This window comes from Pelecanus crispus, chromosome 7 (genome assembly GCF_030463565.1).
Source record: "Pelecanus crispus isolate bPelCri1 chromosome 7, bPelCri1.pri, whole genome shotgun sequence".
In the NCBI taxonomy this organism is placed as follows: Eukaryota; Metazoa; Chordata; class Aves; order Pelecaniformes; family Pelecanidae; genus Pelecanus; species Pelecanus crispus.
Genome location: NC_134649.1, coordinates 42,241,807 through 42,261,109, shown reverse-complemented (window position 1 = coordinate 42,261,109; position 19,303 = coordinate 42,241,807). Strand labels below are relative to the sequence as shown.

At 42.4% G+C, this 19,303-nt stretch overlaps 1 protein-coding gene across 1 annotated transcript in view; it reads right to left on the bottom strand.

Annotated features, from left to right (window-relative positions):
• The window catches only part of PTPRG (protein tyrosine phosphatase receptor type G), a 417,051-nt gene that overhangs the window by 305,079 nt on the left and 92,669 nt on the right, over positions 1–19,303 (bottom strand). Inside the window, exon 2 of the mRNA XM_075714254.1 lies at positions 17,949–18,053. Within this exon, the coding sequence (XP_075570369.1) occupies positions 17,949–18,053 (105 nt within the window). The remainder of the gene's footprint in view (positions 1–17,948; positions 18,054–19,303) is intronic.

Below are 19,303 nucleotides of genomic sequence, written 5' to 3'. Positions count from 1 at the left end.
ATTGGAGATTTCTATTAAGATTTCTCCTAAATTCTTCCTTCCAGTAGCATTTATTCATCCAAATTCATCGCCCTGAAAATGAAGTCCTACACACTTTCTCTGTATTATCAATTTCTGTAGGAGATACTGGAATCATTTTGGATTAAACGAGTAAAAAAGCTTTAAGTCTGCAGAATTTATTCATACTGTAAGGTCTTGAAAGCACCTTCTTAAGCCATTGAAGACAAAAGTCACAATCTATTTTAGTGCTGTGGAATACATATTCCTCTCTTCCATCAATTGGCTTTGCTTTAATAACCATACTGAGTTTAAAAAAAAAAAACACCACACACACACACAACAGGGATCACTGAATATTAGGAGAGAAGCTGACTATCAAAGGAGGAACTTCATTTAAATTAATGTATAATGCACTTCCTACATAAAAACTGCAATATTTAGTTCTTTATCACAGTATTAAACACAGAAAACCTCATTTCACATTCATACATGAGTCACCTGTACAACAAGAAACAAGATAAGGTGAGCACAGAACTAAACAAACATGCTTTCACCGGCTGTCTATCTGGTGCCTTCCATCCACTGTGGCAATGCTACATTATACCTCTGTCAATTCTATCAACACTAATTAATCTAACAGTAACCTTTTCCTGAATCCTCCCTTCAGTATTTTAAAGGTAACCGTTATCTCATAAATCAAAATCCTTGTCTGATTGTCCTGGAGGTCCGTATGTAATAAAATTCCGCTTATAGAAGTTGCCCGCGGGAGATGCTTCTTCCTTTACCTGTCCTTTTTGTAAGTGAAGATGGACCCAGTTTCTGACAGTTCAATCTGTGTGCCGTTTAAGTCTACAGTCTAACAGTTTCATGTGAACCATGCAGAGTTTCGACTCTGGGTTTTGGGTTTTTGCCCACCTCCACGTAGTGGAGGGAGTGAAATACTCCAAGAGCACATCTTGACACCGTCCCACAGCCCAGCCTACCGTAAAACAATCTCTATCAGCATACATTGGCAGACTGCACAGGTTTAAATCACACCAGGAAGCAGTCAGGACAGGTGGCTGCAAAAATATAGGCTTCCAGGGAGCCAAAACCTGACTTTTTGGAACCGATTTTGTTTAAGAAGTAAGCTTTCCCTGTCAGCCTCAAGGAACGTAGCTTGCTTGAGAAACACCTCTCAGAGGCACGGAGACAGGCAGGACACCCTCAGGTTGCTTCCAGTACTTTGGGTTTAAAATCATACAGGAACGGCATTTATAGTTTCATTGATTAAAAATATTTTTCCCTTCGTTTAGGGGGACAATGTCTTTGCATCAAGATGATGGGGTCTAGCGTCAGCAATACATCCTTTTGTGAAAGCAAGTCTTGGGGAGAAGGGCACAATTATTCAAAAAAGTGTTTGCAGGAGAGACTGAACAGTGCAACTGGCTGGAGATCTCTGCCTTGTTAGGGATATTCAGGAAGAAAGATGTGTGGAAGCAAAGAAATTGAGGATTGACGAGAACAGATAATGAGACCCAAGTCGGTCGCCTCTCGCTGAAGTCTGACCTGGGCTGAAAAGCAGCAGAAAGCAGGACTACCACACGCTGGGAAACGGAGGTCACCTCAGCTGATTCTGCTAAGCACCCTCATCCCGAAAGACATCAGCAAGGCCCAGGAGGCCCATCTGAAGTCTGACCTGTCTCTCTGCCAGATACGGAACCTCTGATTAGGATGGGGCCTTCTGATGGGGCTACGCAGCTGCCGCTTGGACTGCACATGTTGTACGGAGAAAGGATTCCCGCACCCGTTTTTTCTTCTTCCAGACTTGGCAAAAATGTTTCTTTTCACACATGCAAGCGCCTGAATGGGTGCTCCCTGCTTTACACCGTCACTGCTCTCCCAGTATGGGTAAGTTCACCCAGCAGCACATTCTCATAGAATCATAGAATCGTTTAGGTTGGAAAAGACCTTTAAGATCATCCAGTCCAACCATTAACCTACACTACCAAGTCTACTCTAAGCCAATCAAGGGTAGACTAGACTAAACCATGGCCCCAAGTGCCACATCTACCCGTTTTTTGAACACTTCCAGGGACGGTGACTCCACCGCTTCTCTGGGCAGCCTGTTCCAATTCTTGACCACCCTTTCCGTAAAGAAATTTTTCCTAATTTCCAACCTAAACCTATCCTGGTGCAGCTTAAGCCCATTTCCTCTCATCCTATCATCGTATTATTTATTCATGCAAACACTCCACTGCAAGGGGTCACAGAAGTCATGATCCTACAGAAATAATATGAGACTGTGCCCGTACATGGCCATTGGCATGAGGGGGTGTATTTGCTTTCCCCAGACAAGCCAGAGGATGTTGATATGGGTACAAGGCTTTTCCAGGGACAATAGGAAGATTGGGGGCTTTATTTTTATTTTTTAAAGGCCTGAACTATGCAAAACCTCAAGAGTGATTTAACGAAGAGGATTTCTAAGAGCCAACCGGTGCCCCAAAAATGCTTTTAGATAAAGTTATTAAAGTTCAGTGATTCGCAAAACATGGATAGATTTTTCTAACCTGCATTTCTACAAGGGAGCCACAAAGTATTTTGGAGCTTAAAATTAAAACCAAAACCACCCCAACAAACACACCCTAAATATAATATTGCGACATCTTATAAAAGAAGCTAAAAGTATTGTGAATGCAAAAGCAGCCCTGCCCTGCCTGCAGAACCACCCCAACTCTTCTCACTTCCACAGATCCAACACTAACAGGCAGGTAGCATCCTCCTGCCTGCTCTGCAGCTTCAACAAATACCGCACTGCGCGAGCAACAGCTCCTGCTCCAGCCGGCTCCAGCCTCACTGATTAGAAAATACACACAGCACCTCCCGCCCTGGGTGGATCAGGCAAGTGCTACCACATAGAGAAGTAGCCTGCGCCTTGAAAGGGATGAAGCACATCTACAAACCCTGATTTTGATTCTACTCTCAGCTTTCTCAGCCTTCTGGATGGCTCAAGACAGCTAATGGCTTTCTTTGCTCCCCTTCCAGTGATGGGGGGGCAATAATCTCTGGCCTTACAAAAGTGCTATGAGTAAGGATATCTTAGACATTCCCTCAATGAAGTCAACGTTAGACATAACAAATGCACAAGCCACTGTGAGCTCAGTGTGATTTTTATGCCGGGACTCTACCTGAAGATTTGATAGTAAGAAACAAATATTTTCCTTGTAAAGCACCACACTGGAAACAGAAGTAATGGATGCAGTAAAGATCTTTAAAACAGCATCATTGCTGTTTTCTGGGTTAATCGGGCCCACACAATTTGGTACAAAATTAATCATCTAGGACTGTAGTAATAAAGTCTCGCTTGGAGGCTGCCTCTCTGCTTGGCATAGGCCCAGGCATGCACACTATGTCAGATTGCTGAAAAACCATGGGGAAGAAACAGAAATAGTCATCTTCCCTACCCAAGTGCCTCGGGCATTCTCTCCATCACACCAAACTAGGAGACACAACATCTCCCATCACAACTTTGCTGGATTTAGTGCAGGTACAAGACATTTTTCTGTGCTCTTTCAGTCATGCAGCAACTAAGAGTTTCATTACAATAACGTATCAAATTTCTACCGCAATTAGCTTTATTTGCTCTTAGTTCCTGTTCCCAAAAGGCACACTAGATACTAAAATAGATAAGACTGGTCTAAAATAAAACATTAACTCTTATTGACTGGATAATTTTCTCATTGACAGTGAAACAAATGCAAAGTACATAAAGTTAAACAGTAATGGCTTTTCTGTAAAACTTCTAGTAAATGAGTATTGGTGCTGTTAATTGCTATTAATTCTAGCTTAGTTTTAATTTGTGGTGTAGGCAGTTGCAGTACTTTTCACCAAAAATGCCTCAAACTCAGACATGCTCCGTTTCCTATTAATGTCATCTCTGGTAGAGCTGGGGGCACACCCCGACCGGAGGCATCTGCTACACGCTGAACAGGGCACCGCACGCTGCCCCGGCTCGGGCAGCCAGCGCGCAGGGGGAGGCTGCCGAGGAAAAAACGCATTTCAGTCTCACTGTGCCTCTTGTTCCCTTTCAGCTCCACTGAGGATGCCAGAACGCCCTTGCCTTTGCATGTCGGGAACGTCAGGAGGACGAGACTGCTCTCAGTTATCATACTGCTAACAAAACATTTGGAAGTAGAGGAGAGAGGAGTATTCATGCCTTCTTCCTTTCTTCTTCTCATCATGAGCAGGACTAGACATAGGCTAGTCCCAGATCTACACAGTAATTTAAAATCAATATAATCACAGTGAACTTTGTCACCTCTGCTTCAGCTGAGTAGGTTTTTCATTCGGGTCCCTTGCCATTTTTCTCCCTGAAAATAAGTTCTTCAGTTTCTAGTCTGCCTTGAAATGAAATAAAGCCATCCTTGGCTTCAGCACGGCACATAAGCACTCTCTGAAGAAATGCGAGACACAGAGCAAACTTCCATCCTCTGCACATCCCTACATTGAAACACAATGATTTCCATTAAATATTTAGGACTCAAATATTTATATCTAGTCAATTAAATTGAGCATTACTTTTCCTCCAGGGAATTCTTACCCTCCGTCAGCACAGAAGAGAGGACCAAAGTGCATTTCCTATACTTACTAATAACACAGTAATACCTATGGCTACAAAAAAAAATCCTTCCCACTAGATGCAAAGACCTTGGAAGCAAACATACACAGCTAGTAAAAAAGAAGATATAAAGATCTTGTTGCTAGCCAACATAAACAAATGACCGCCTCTGCCCCAACAAGCTTACAGTGTAAGCTCCAAGAGACAGTAAAACGTGGGGAAAAAAAGAAAAGGTGAACGACATAGGAGACCTTTTCCACAGATGTACCTTCACCCTGGAATGCAGGCAACTGGACAGTCTGACAGGCTACAGAGTAATGCCCCAGGAAAGGAACAGTTACTAGTACCAGAAAATCCTAGCACCAGAACGTCGCTGTAGGTCCTAGTGGGAGGATTTACAGCTAGCATTTTGTACAGAAGAAATCACCAGCTAGACTTTGTTAATCGTGTTATCATGCGCGCTAATTCATACATCTCTCCTACAGCAAAACCTTTTTATTACAGAATTTCAAAAACCAATACTTGAATTTTAAACTTTAATATGAACTTACATTTTAAAACATTAAATTATCCAGCGAAGCGGACGTGAACGTGAAAAAAGGCCATTTCCTCCATCATTTCATTAAATTTGAAAGTACTTATTTATTTTAATAAGTCGAGATGTCCATATGCCAGGAAATTAACATCGAAGAATGTTAAATATGCCCAGTATCACTTAAAAGCCTATGGAGTATTATGCATTTTCAAAAATAGCATAACTCAGCAAAACTACTTTCCCGGCAGTTACTTTTTATTACAGTTTCCAATAGTACTTTGGGGAAAAAGCTGAAAATGTTTACCATACTCTGCACTCCAATTCATACAGAAATCATAAGATGCAACGTTGAATCGCATGTCCAGGCACCACACCACAACCACCTTCCCTAATTTAAGGTCTTCTGTTAATGGCAAACAGATGGTTGTCTACCATGCACTCTTCCAAGGGCTTCTGTGCAGACCTCCTTCATTGGCACACATGATCAAGACCATGGATGGCCTCAAACAGAAAGCTTGCCGGGACCTGGACTGTTTCCTCTGAACAGTTACACTTCACTTAGCACAACAGGACAGAATTATGACTAATATTTTGATCACTTGAACTGCCCAGATGTTCTCCAGTCTTAAGAGCACATCTGCTGAAATTGCAGGGACTTCCTCACAGAAGAGGGAGTTAACTGGCATGTACTCTGAAAACCTACTCATGAGAGCTTGCAATTTCAAATAGGGGCCCATAATGGATTAGCCCGGTTTTCTAAGGAAACAGGCTTATGCATTTGAGCCTTCTTACTGCATCTGGTCTGTCCCACCACTTTCAAACCTGCTGGCTAACTGACCAAATCTGAGAGAAGTGGGTGATCTTACAGATACGGCATAGCCACCGGTTTTGTGAAGTGCAAGCGTCAACATGGGGAACAGTGGCAGGGAGCACTACTGAAGGCCACGAAAGGAGCTCAAAGCTTCTTAGGCATTGGGGACTTTACACTGGAATACGGAGCACTTAGCTGCTCATAGAGCTACGCAGTTCTGGTTTTTTTAACAGCAGCGAGAGGGAAGGCTCTTAGTACCTTCTCCAGCTCATAGTCCTCACCTCATTATACCCTGCTTCAGCCATTCACGCGTTTAACACCAAGCCATCTCTCAGACGGCTTGTACAAATTTGAGGTAGAGGAAACTTTCCTGTGTTTGCACTGAGAGCAATTAAGTCCTGCAGACATCTGGGGAGCCCTTGTGCAATATAAACAGTAACTGAACTACATACACCAAACCCTTCTTTACAAAAGACATGCAATTCTCTCTGCAAACTTTCTTCACGTAGCAAATCCCCTTCCTCAGAGATCAACATGAAAATACTGTATCATGCAGATAAGCGTTTCAATTTCAAGTTTCCAGCATCAGAAATATAAATTAAATACATGGTCTGAAGTGCCACAGAAGCTTCCAAGTTGGAATCTATCTGGAAAGTTCATGTCACCTCTGGTTAGGAGCAGACTAGCATCTGGCATGTGAAATGGCTTTTCATACCCCAAGGGGCCAGGCGGCTTCGGCAGCAGCCTGAGACACACCACCACACCTCGGGAGCAAAAGACAGCAAGTAAAACTGAACATGAATTGATCTAAACTCTCCGTGACTTCGCTGCCATCGTTACCTCAGGGTAAATCTTGTTTCTGTACTTGAGAAATATATTCATGCAAATCACATAACATTCAACTCTTCATCCCGAGTGCATCCACTTACTAGTTTGTTTGTACAGAAGCTCGGCACATGAGATTGACCCCAGTGCTCAAGGACCAGATGATGTGAATTACAGCAAAGGAGTCCTGTAAGATCCTGATCCAGCACGGTGCAAAAGCACATGATCAACATTTAAGGGACCTTCGTCACCTCAGCTCTAGCTGCAAGGGTATTACAGGCGAGCTGGGATGGAGACAGGAGACATTTGTTTCACTATTCCACATAGGAAAAGCAACAGAAACTGCAGTCCACACGCCAATACTCATCACCTTCAGGCATTCAATTGCAGGAACGTTTCCTCTTTTGTTCGTTTCTGAGGACATTTATACACCAAGACAGTTGAGAAAGTCTCGGAAGTGAGTCAGAAATAAGGAACCCCATGTGAAACAGCTCCTCCTGAGCATTCTGGCAGCTGGACAACTTAGATGTTGGCCTGAATGCTTTAATTACAGCAAGGTAAAAAAAGCTGTACGGGCCAGCTTCAGAGACCTCAGTTCAGCCCTCTGCTCAGCCACACTTGGGTAATCTGAGACACGGTACTCAGCCTCTCCGCACCCTTCTGGTCTTTACAACTGTGACCACAACATGACCTTACCTTATAGCAGCTATGTTAGGATGGGTATGTATCTGCGTACATGCCTGCAAGGCTGTAATCCTATAGCAGTGTGGAGCAAACATGCATGAAGCAAGACTGCATTCAAAGAGAAATGTAGGAGAGGAAAGGTTTACTTCAGCCATGGGTAGAACAGACTGGCTTCGGTTAAACTCAGCAGTACTGTTTGGAAGACAACAGGCAGGATTTTCTTTGAGATGGAGAAAGATAGAAGGCCTAATACTGATGGCAGCAAAGACTCCTTTGGCGGAAGAGTTGCTTGCTGTCAAGTCAGTCCACTTAAGTATTTTTAAAGCAGTTACATGTCTCAAAGGTATCTCACCCTACCGAGGGTTCAACCATCAGGACTCCCTGAGTCAGCGACGCCCACCCGTCCTTACTATGTCGGCTCAGGTTGCAATCTTCGTTTCTCTGCAACAGGGACATAGGGCTCCTAATTCTTCACAAATTAAATCGGTCATCTCATTAACTGTCTTGAAAACATTATCGACCCGCAGTCCCACTCACCTCAGTGCTATGAGATGGGAGTGGGTGGGAACACAGGAAACATTCATTAAGGGTTCAGTTGAATTAAACCTACTTGCTTTCCCAGCTCTACAAAAACAGAAGCTTGATGCTCAGGTTCTCAGTAGGGCTTGACATTACTCTCTTACCGCAGAGCAACATACCTCTTCAATAAATCATTCCAGTGCCAATAGCCTCCCTCAGATAGGAAGGCTACAGAGATGACCCTTAAAGAGTTCAGAGGAGAGTTAAAAACATTTCCAGAAAATCATTCAAGTGCTGTTTAAAGATGTAATTTATATGCACAGCTCTGCACACCATTGCAGGATTTCATATTTATTTAATTTGACGGTTAAAAGTGTGCCCATCCAACTCTTTGGGCACATGCAGTCTTTAATAAAAAACTTTGTAATTTAGACCCAAATGTTCAGAGTATTGAATAGGAAAAGAATGTCATCTTACTCAAGCCCAACGTTGTTCCAACCCCACTGGAAAAAACTAAGAGCACCAAACAGACCGAGAGCTTCAACAAAGCAGCCAGCACAGGGAGAAGTTCAGTTTGCTGCTGAAGGAAGAATTAAGCTCCATAGCTGGATCACCTCCAGGAAGGCCTCCTGTTAGCTCAGGAGCTTCACAACACCTGTGCTACTGCCATGGTCTCCCCCAAGAAGAGGCAGTCTCCAAGGCAACCAAGATCTCTTCAATTACCATTTGATAGGGTTGGATGTGTGGCACAGCACTGAACTCGGGCTGAATTTCTAACTCTGCTGTACAACGCACGGGGTGTAGCAAAGAAGTTACTTAAACTGCCCTGTCCTTCAGTTCCCACCATGTGAACACATCTACCTCAGAGATATTACAAGAACTCCCTCAGCTGTTAAGCACTCATAGTGCAGTACCAAAGGACACCTCAGAGCATACACAGATGAGACTCTCTTTCATTCTCCGCTTCTCTAATAGGCACGTGACATTCAACGTCGAAGAAACGCATGGCACCTCCACCCGCCTACGGCAGACGCTGCCCCAGTGGCAGCTGACGCGGCGCGGGGTGGGAATGCCCTGGCAGCAGCCCACTGCAGCACTGCTGCCGCGCTCTCTTCCCTTCGCAAGGGAACCCAGCGGGGCAGACGGGCAGCCTCTTGCAGGTAGGGGCTGCTTTTTCAAGGGTCATAATGATTAAAAACTGCAAGTCTTCGATGCCACATTCTGCAAGGTGGAGACACTTCCTGGGAAAGGGGAGAGATGGGGCAATTCCTGGAGCAGAGATACTGAGAAGATGATTGTCTTCTGAACAGCGACTGGAATGACACAAAGCAACCATCTGACATCATAAAAATAGCAGAAATAATTCTATATCTGCTGCATCAACTGCAGTCCTGGCCTTGCTCAGCCCTTTCATACAAAGGCTCCACTTACATCCTGCAACTAGAATTCTGATTCATTCCTTGATTATTTCATGCTTGGACTATTGCAATAAGATTTGTGCCAAGCTACTTTTTTTTATCCACACACTACAAGGCTATTCAGAGCTTCCCTGCTTGCTTTGTTTCTCACTGCAGTATCCTTGCTGTTCACATACTTTTTTCCCCATTGTTATTCTCCTATATGCTTTCAGTTACATATGAAATCAAGATTGGAATTTCAATGTATTACTGCAAGCATTCAAGAACCTCAAGGCAACAGCAGACTCCAACCTTCTGTGTATTCTCCAGTCCATTTGCTGAGTTTGTATCACAGCTGCTACCCAAATACTCCATTTTTTTTGTATGTTTAAAATATACGCATTTCACATGTTTTTATGTCTAAAGCGCTTGAACTATTTTATACTGTTTCCTACTTCAATGCCTAGAAATCAGCTAAATTGACAACTTTTTGCTGCATTTCAGCATACTTCCAGTTTTATGAAACAGTGCACTGGTTGTTGTCATTCCAGAGATTTTCTACAAATGTCCCAGTGTTCACATTGAAAGAAAATGCAACAAAAAGCACAGTACGTTTAAAGAAGTGAGAGGTCCCCCCTCCCCAGCAAAAGCAGCTCTTTGTGCTTCCTGTTTTCAGCATAGATAGCCAGAGCTGTGATTGCAGCAGTGCAAAGTAAAAATACTTTGATGTAGTATTGGAACAACTGTATCTGAAGCTCTGAAGATTTCATCTAGCATCCGTTGAGTTATTTTACATTTTTGTGCTGTGGTAGGGAAAAACTTCCTGAAAGAATGAAAGTTGAGGGAACATCTGGTTCTTTCCACGTCTTACATTTAAGCTTCTCAAAGCTGTTCACCTGCCAATGGCCTATCTACTCAAAAACAGTAAAGAAAAAATTGAGAGCATTCAAAAATCAGAGATTTGCTTTAATGTGTTTAAATCATGAAAAACAATCAACTTCCAGAAAGAACCTTGCCAAAAAAAAAAAAAAAAAAAAGAAAAAAGGCAATTTCACCATAACCGTGTCCAACATTTAAAAAGTCAGTCAACCATTTCATTATAGACTGGATACCAGGATTGACTATGACAGTACTTGGAATAAACTGTAAGCGTGGCACACAAGAAAAGGTGGCAAGAAGAGTGAGAAAACAGTATTAATGGTATTCAATAAGGAAATCGTGTCTGTGTCTAAGTAGAAACTAAATTACTATCTGAGGTTTTCTTAGCAGATTATTTAGAAACTTGCCAATAGACAAACAAAGTAAGTGACAAGACTCTCAATCAGAGCTGTGTTCCCCAGCAATATGGCTCAGTAAAAATGATACAGACTACTTGCACAGCTTCTCTGGCAAGGCTGGCTCTCCTTAGAGGATGGCTAATGGTAAATACTCAACACAAACATGCAATTGTGAATTCCTTATTCACGCTAGCTTATGGTTAAGAAGATATATCCTGTTCTCAGGGATAGGAACTTGAAAACTTGTTTCTTCATTCTCATAACAAAAACAAAAGATAGTATTTTGTATTTGTTACTTCACAATGCAGAATAGCTACAGAAAGATAAAAAGCATTCTCCTTGACATCCTCCTGGTAAGCGCATATTTTATTACAGATTCTGCTGACAAGTACGTCTCTAGTCCACATTTGTACAGTGCCTAGCTCATGGGCGTGAAGGCTCATGACCCAGTACCGTCAGAATACAAACAATCAAAATATACAGATGGTATTTCCTGTTTATTTGACAAAACACACAGCAGTATACCACTTGCTTTAGCTGTGCACATTAAAAATCAGGTTTCATGCTTAGACAGTAACAGCAAACTCTTAAGCTATGGTTTTCCAGGTTTCTTTTATGAAAGAGTGTAGCACTGATTTCTGGAACAACTGTTACTCTAATAAGGTTGAACATGGAAATGAATGCATCACAGCTGGTTTCAGCAGGGTTCAGTGAAGACTACCATTCATCTCTGATGAACGCAGATAAAATATTCAAAGCTCAGTTTACTGATCAGATCAGATATTAATGGGAATATTTTTCCTAGTTCTCTCAGCTTAGTTCCTCTTTAGAAAGTCAGCTTAAAAGAGTGAGGAAGGGAGGGAGAACCAGAACCTCCTCATTTTGACCATCCTGCATTTAACAGAGATGAGAAGTCCTACAGGGGAATGACAACCATGCACACGGTATGCCAGAGTTTTGGTCAATATCAAGATTTATTATTCTGAGGGACAGAAAGAGTGAAATACTGACCACGGCAAATAGGCCATTAGTTACCTCTCAGTTCAATAAGTCTTGATGCTTTCCTTACTATGTGCTGATTATTTCCTGTCCAATTCACATTAGCAGCTTATTTAATGAGAACAATCTAAGCAAAGGGAGAGAAATTCACACATTTACAAAGGACATCACCAAGTTACATTTCATCACAGTTAACACCATTTGCTATTCTTTCAGGAAGTAACCTTTACTGATCTCTCCTGTTTTAATGCCAGCAATTGCTTCTGAGAAGAACACACAATTCTTATATTCACCACCGGTTATATTTTAAATAATAGCATCTTAAAGGACAGCAATAACTGCCTAAGTGTTGTAGGACAAAGCATTCACACACTGATAGTGTCCACTAGCATGACAGCGTGGCCACAGTTCCTGTTCTTAATCGACACTTTTCCCCACTCTCAGGGTCATCCCTACTCTCGTGAACCCTATTTTTCTTCTATTAACTTCTGCTAATGTTCATGGTAGTTGCACAGGATCTTGGAGAGAAAGGATCCAACACTTTATACAGAAAAAAACATCAGTAAGGACACATAAAGAACAGAAGCATCATAAGTAGCGCTAATAATTTCACACAGAAAATGAGATCAAAGGTACAAAGAGGAAAGAGATGCCTTGAATACACCATAAGATTAAAGAGAAAAAACAACTGTATGCATTTTCTACATAGGGTTCTCTTTACAAAGCCGTAGTTAAATAAACAAGTAAAAAGAACATGTATACATCCTTGGCCAGTGTCTGCTTTTTTGTTCTCCGAGAAGCCCAAATGGTTTTGATTACTTAAAAAAGAGTATTCCTTGAATGAGTCAGCTTGCAACACTGAGGCTGATCAGCGGAACAGCCACCAAGAGGGCAGGGTACAGCAGCCTCGCCAGTGCCAGCACCGCAGCTCAGCTGGGAAACTCCAGTGACGAAGGCACCATCGCCTACAGCTTCCTGCCCCAGGACAGTGCAGCCTCCCATTCCATACCCATTGATCACACATGCTAATACTGGGAATAATTAGACATCACATCTTATATCTGAAGACTCCAAGAGGCATTTCCCGATTTGAGTAACAGAGTAATGAACAAAATTTCCTTATAGCCACTTCTGGTTTTCCACAATCTCATGCAATGATCGTCACATTAAATTTTACATAATAGTTTTTCAGAAAAATAGATATGAATAGGTATAGGCCCTTTAGAGCTACTATCATGTGAGAAACAAGCATCTGCGTCAGCATCTCATATCGTAATCTCCTCCTAAAGTCCTGACCCTCTCACTACCCATTTTTTGGGCTACTGCAAGGCAAAATGGGGTCTGCTCAGGTCACCAGCAAAGTGTTCGCAGCACTGACAGATGCAACACTTGACCTTGAAAGGCATCTTTAAGTGTCTGGAATATTATGCTCTGTGAAGTAGCATACATTACACAAGGGAGGGCCAGCCAGAAAGCCCTGAATCTGGTAGATGTTTCAATTGCATATTTCTGTAGGATTTCTTTTCAAGTTTTATTTTGTTTTGTTTTTTTTTAAAAACAGCTTATGTATTTACAAAAATGTTTCCACACAGATGACAAGGCACCTGAACTGTGATCTGTCACTATTACAGCTATCAGAAACATACTGAGTTCCATGGCAATTATAAGGATGTGCTAAAAATCATTTCAAACTTGCCCACTCGCTGGTTAGTCTAACAAAAAGATTATTGTGAAAAGAAAAAGACTGCACCGAAGCACATTCAGGATCCACACCTATTTCTTGCTTTGACTGTGCTGCGCCTATTCCACATTCCTGTTACACTGCAAGTGATGTGGCCAGTCGCAATTTAGGAAGTTTTTGGCAAACTGTAAGACACGATCATGGAATTAATACTTTGCCAAAACATACACGAATATACACACGCAGAGAAATCCCCCTAGAAATGTAGTTTGAGCTTCCTGAAAAATCCTAAAAAGAACATCTAGGAGATCTCAGTCTCTGTTCAGTCTTGCAGTTCCTATTTAAAGACAAGTTAGTCTTCTGTTTTCAGTGTTTGCTCACTTCTGAATTTGGTTTAAAGAGCTGCTAGCACAGACTTAACGAAGTTTCTTCTGAAAGGCTGATTGTGTTTCCTTCCGTCTTTTTGACAGAATCCATTTAAAATGGGCCTTCTTCATTTAATTATCTAGTCTTTATTTTTGTGAGTTTTATTTTCGAACTGGAATAAATGTTACAGTCAGAATTGTGTCTGTAGACAACCGGCTTATTTTATAAGGCTTAAAAATGCTTTCCCTTGCAGTCAGACAGTGAAGCGAGAGCTCTGTGGCGCAGGCTCGGTGGCTTTGTCCAGGGCACGCGCAGTGCGCGCACAGGGCACCGGTACAGGGACGTTTAGGTATGGAGGTGCCTTATAGAAATGTTACAGGCCCAAGGGTTGTCTGACTCCTGATCAATAAGTGAAGTTCATCCTCTCTAAACTCTTGTGCCTGAAAGGAGCAATATTGCCAGGCAGTACATGGTGATGCCATAGATAGCTCATGAAACCAGGAAAATTCCTGATCTCTGGAGTTGAAACCAGCTCCTGGACCATTCGCCCTCCACAAGAGCATGAAGCAGCAGTAGCGTTTCCTACAGGCTACAGAGGAATTCCTCTATAAGCACAGTATAGTACAGATATATCCTGTGGAAGATAAAGGCTTGAGGGCTCTCTGCAGTATGGCTGTGTCCTTTTTTCACCCCCAGGCAGGAAAACCGCAACTGCCTGGCTGCTTTCAGACCTCTCCAACCCCACCTCAAGATTTATTACAGAACACTTAAGCCCCAAAATACAAAAGCTCTGCAAGCAGGCAGGCACAGCCATAAACGCAGAGAAACCTCTGCTGCTATAAATCAGTATAGCTCAATTGAAATCAATATAAAGCCATCGTCCCTAATGTAGACCTGCAGAGACGTGGGCACGCTGGTCAGTATTGGGGTTCAACAGATGGCTGTCCACTGACGGCTGGCAGAAGCTGTCCTGCTCCTGTTTACTCCAGTTGGCATTCCCTTAGAAGAAACTTCAAATTCACCAGCGCACAGCCTAGCATCATTTTCTTCTCTGCCCATAATCGCTGGGGCTGGGCCAGCAGATGTTGTACAACTAACTGGAGGGGAGCTGGCCTAACCATTCGAGGATTAGGAAGGGAAGCAGCCTACCAGATAATGTCTGTAGAAGAGCTTGGAAACCATTGACACAGACTAATTGCTTGCTGCAGACTAAAGTTTCCACTCTCTGTAGGCTCATTTGATGTAAACTTCCTAGTCATGTCCAAAACCCTTCCCGCAGGACAAACATTAATACCTAAACTGCTTAGCCAAGCCCTGCTCAGGGTTCCTGGGAAATATTCTGGGGAATGGAAAAGCAAGGAGAAAGAAACAGGTAACACGATCATCCTCCTCACTGTGCTCAGCTAGAAACTAACATCTGCCTGGCATCTGGGCTCTGCCACCCCCCATTTATTCCCATCTTCAACCTAAACACAGAAGCTAGGCATTTTCATTACCTCTGGCCCGCTCAGCGAGCAAATATGGACAAAAGGCATCAGATAAGAGAGGCTGAACTGGCTGAAAAACCCACACGTTACTGGAAGGAACCAAGGGAGGGGAGGAAAGAGAAACTCCCACATATGAAAAGCCATGACAAAGCCGCAGCCCGTAGAAACACCCCATTTCTAACAGAGCACGGGCTCCTTTCCCCGCCTAATTGCTCATCTTGACTTCCTCCCCTTCTCAGGGAGATGCTGGCAATACGGAGCCTCCTGCAGGACACAGCATCAACCCTGGAAAATTCCTTTAGAAATAACCACGTCTTTCCCGAGTCGCTACCAGCCTTTGCCTTTTCCCTCTCAGACACAACCCAAATCGTTGCCCGCATCGCGGCATTCACGCTCCGCAGGCGGCCCTGCCCCTCCTGCTCCGCCGCAGACCGGCGGGTGCTCGCTGCGGGGCAGAGCTGCTTCTCCTCGCAGACAGGGACCACAGCAAGGCTCAGGAGAACACCAGATCTCCGCCTGTTTCCAGGATGCGCTTGCTCGGATGCAGTACATGCACAACCCACACAGCCGGGGCACGCAGTGCTCACACCTCTATTTCATGTCACAAAGCCTTTGGTGAAGACTCGCGTCCTGCAGCTGGAGTACTTGGTCCCAAGCCACGTTCCCCTGGAATGTCACTTCAAGTCACTCTGTTCAAGCAGTAGCCTGACAAAGCATCCTGAGAAAACGATATTATATCCTTTTCTGGTTTCTTGACAAGTGCTGGTAGATATATCATTTCCACCTTTTTTATCAGCAGTAGTGACAAAAAGGTTCTAATTAGATAGCACTAATCAGGTAGGATGGCATGTGATTGACAGCTGAGAAGTCACTATCTGCTCTCTGAAAAACAGATTGGCTATTTTCCTCACAGAAGCTAGAGATTTATCAATAGACAAAAGGATGCAAAACCCCAAAAGGTAAGGTATAATTACACATCCGGACTATACATTTTATTTTGACATAAATCTAAAAGGATTCATAGATGGTAAAAGCTTTTTTGGAGGGGTGAACAAGTGATATTACTCATACAGGGAGAACAACATCATCACAAAAATAGAATTAGGAAAACTGTCTAAGCATAAACTGGTGTGTGGTGGGTTTGGGGGTTTTTGTTGCTTTGTTTGTTTGGGGGTTTTTTGGGAGGGTTTGTTGGGGGGATCCTTCCGCCCGTCCCCCTTGTTTTTTTAAACCAGGACTGGTTAAAAAAAGAAGAAAAAAAAAATCCAGTAACTGAAGCAAAGAGTTTTGACACATATGACAACAGAAACACACTAGTGTTTTACCTTTTTTAAAACATTTTCATTTAACTACCTGCAATAATAAATATTCCAAATACATTTTTCAGTAACAGAAACAAAATAAACCTGCCAAGTGGCACTTAAGTTTTAATATTTTATACAAGACAGCAGATAGGAACAGGCCATTCATTCCAACACACAAATTTTTTCCTCCGTTTGCTTATTTCTACTCTTTATGAGTTTGGGGGCTTAAAAATCTAAAAATGTTATTTTAAGCTGCAATATGGAAGTATATCTTGTGGCAATATTTGTCCATCTGATAATCTCAAAGTTTAACAAAAAGTGGTCATTTGTCCCACATTACTAAAATGTTTCGATTTATTTTACTTGTGTGACCTCATTTGCAAATGCTTGTATTTCGAGATCTAACAGAGAAAATTTGTGACATCTGGTATTTTGTGTATTAATGGAAAAAACTCTCAGCTTACCTATAATCATTCATTTCCAATGAAATTTATGGTCTGTATGAAAGAGTGGAGCTGGCAGTCAAAAATTAAGATTTGCCTGTTTATCTGGTATCAGCATTCAGACTTCTCAGACAGTAATATTTTTCCTACAGCTAAAACTAGGCCTGCACAAAACTCCTCTTGGACAAGCACCAAATGTTTGAAAAGCATCTCAGATCTTCCAAAAAACACACACAAGTTCATTGTGATGCTTGACATCTTCATAAAAACTTTCTAGATATTAGACATTTTTCCACAAAGTCAACATAGCTAATAACATGATTTCAGGTTGTTGGGTTTTTTAACAACCTAAAACACAGACCTGGAATTTTCTAGACCTGAACCAACTGTCAAACCATACAAAGACATTGTTCTGAAGTATATTTTGATTTGCGGCCTTTCAAAATTGTGCAGACACATCAGGTTTTCCATAAGCCTTATAAAAGCAGTGGGACAAACAATAAAATACCCTCCCAATATCCTGCCTTCTCAGCATCACATCCTGGTGTGATGCTGCACTGACAGGTCTCATTGTCATCATTACACACTACCGCAAAAATACACGCACCCAAAGAAATAACTGGAAAATTTCTAGGGCTTTTTTTATCTGGATGTGTATATGGATGCTTACAGTCTTCCTAGAATGCTCGACAGGGTAAGCAAATGGTGAGCTTGGGAATGTACTGACTGGACAGGGAGAGTAAAGAAATGTTCATGGGAGTATGCCTTTTTAAGTGTGTGTTAAGAAACTAAATTAAGACTGAGAGAAGGAGCAGAGTAATAAGGCAAATCCTGCAGCTAAATGTCAGGAACACAAGAAAGGAGAGGATGTGTGTAGAGGGAGTTTGCAAGGAAGTCAGTAGAAGAAAATACACTGTAAAACTAACTTTAAATATTTCTGAGTGTTGTAGTAACAAAAAACAAGTAAACAATTTGATTTTGGCCATTATTTCATGTTTCAGTCCTCTGAAGAAGTCAACTCACCCGAGTATGCCCAGTAAGGATCCCCCGAAGCCTTTCGCCTCCGTATCTGCACAGAACTACCATGTCTGTTTTCATGCAGAGTGCCAACATAACCTTCAGTCAGAGCTGGGAAGAGAAGCAGGAATCGTTAGGAAAGTGGTATTTACTCCCTCGAGTTTACACGGTGAAGCTTAAATCTTTGCTGAGCAGAGACTACAAACGTGGCATTGCTTAAAAAACATTTAACAAGCATGTTCCTCACCCATGAAAACTCACCATCCAAAGATGATTCACAGAAGCCAGGACTCACTGATGCCATTATTCTGATCTGGCACACACCTGTGTAACTCCAATAATTTCCGTAAGGAAATTCTGATATACACAAGCAAACAAGTATGAGCCATGATATATGACCAAAATTTCTCCGTCTAGACCCAAAAGACAGCTTGCTTTGCTAGTGACTACCAAACTACTAATTGTAATACAACGCAAAAATTATCAAGATCCTTAAAAGAATACAGATGCAAGCGTATGGAATATGTTGGCACAGTGCTACCCTGGTTAGCATAATTTAAGCTACATCTGAAAATCCCACACAGAACAGTTCCACTCAGGACCGAACGCATCTCCTCCAGGCACAGCCTGAAGACCTGAGCCCACAGCGCACCGGGTAGCAGTCCCAGCGCAAGCAAGGCTCGAGTAACATCGCCGCATCCGATTCACTCAAGCAAGGCAGACACACAGCGCTGCCTTCTAGCCAGGGGAAGGTTGCGTATGTCAGACAAAATACCCCCCGTGCAATACCAATGCCTCACGACATGAAAGGGAGAGACCGGGAACGAAGAATTCTTTGTAAAACTTCACAAGCTAGAAGGCATTAAATTCACCAACCAAAACAGAAAAGAACGCATCCTACATTGCATCCCAGGATTTGTCTTTCATACCTCAAACATTTGTATTTTTTTTCTTATAAAGGAATGCATAGCTTCCATGAGGACATGGGTTGTTTGGGTTTTTTATGTGCAAATTTTGCTTATTGTTTCTATGCTTCTGACTGAACTAAACTGGAGGTGTGTGAATTCACAAATGTCAGTAAAAAGTCCGTAATAAATTCAACTACCTTCCTCAGAGCACCACAGCCAAAAACTTTTGTGCTGTAACAAAAGCACACAAACAAAAAAACCCTCAGAACCACAAACACAGAATGTGAAGAACAAGTATGCACCAACCAGCTCTTTGGAAATTTAAGTCCAACTGATCCCAAACCACTTATTTGATCGGTAAGAAACTAGCTGAATAACTCAAATTAAAACTTTAGAAAACCATGTAAAGCACTGCCACCCGTATGCAGTCACCAAGCACTGTATTCCCTTCTA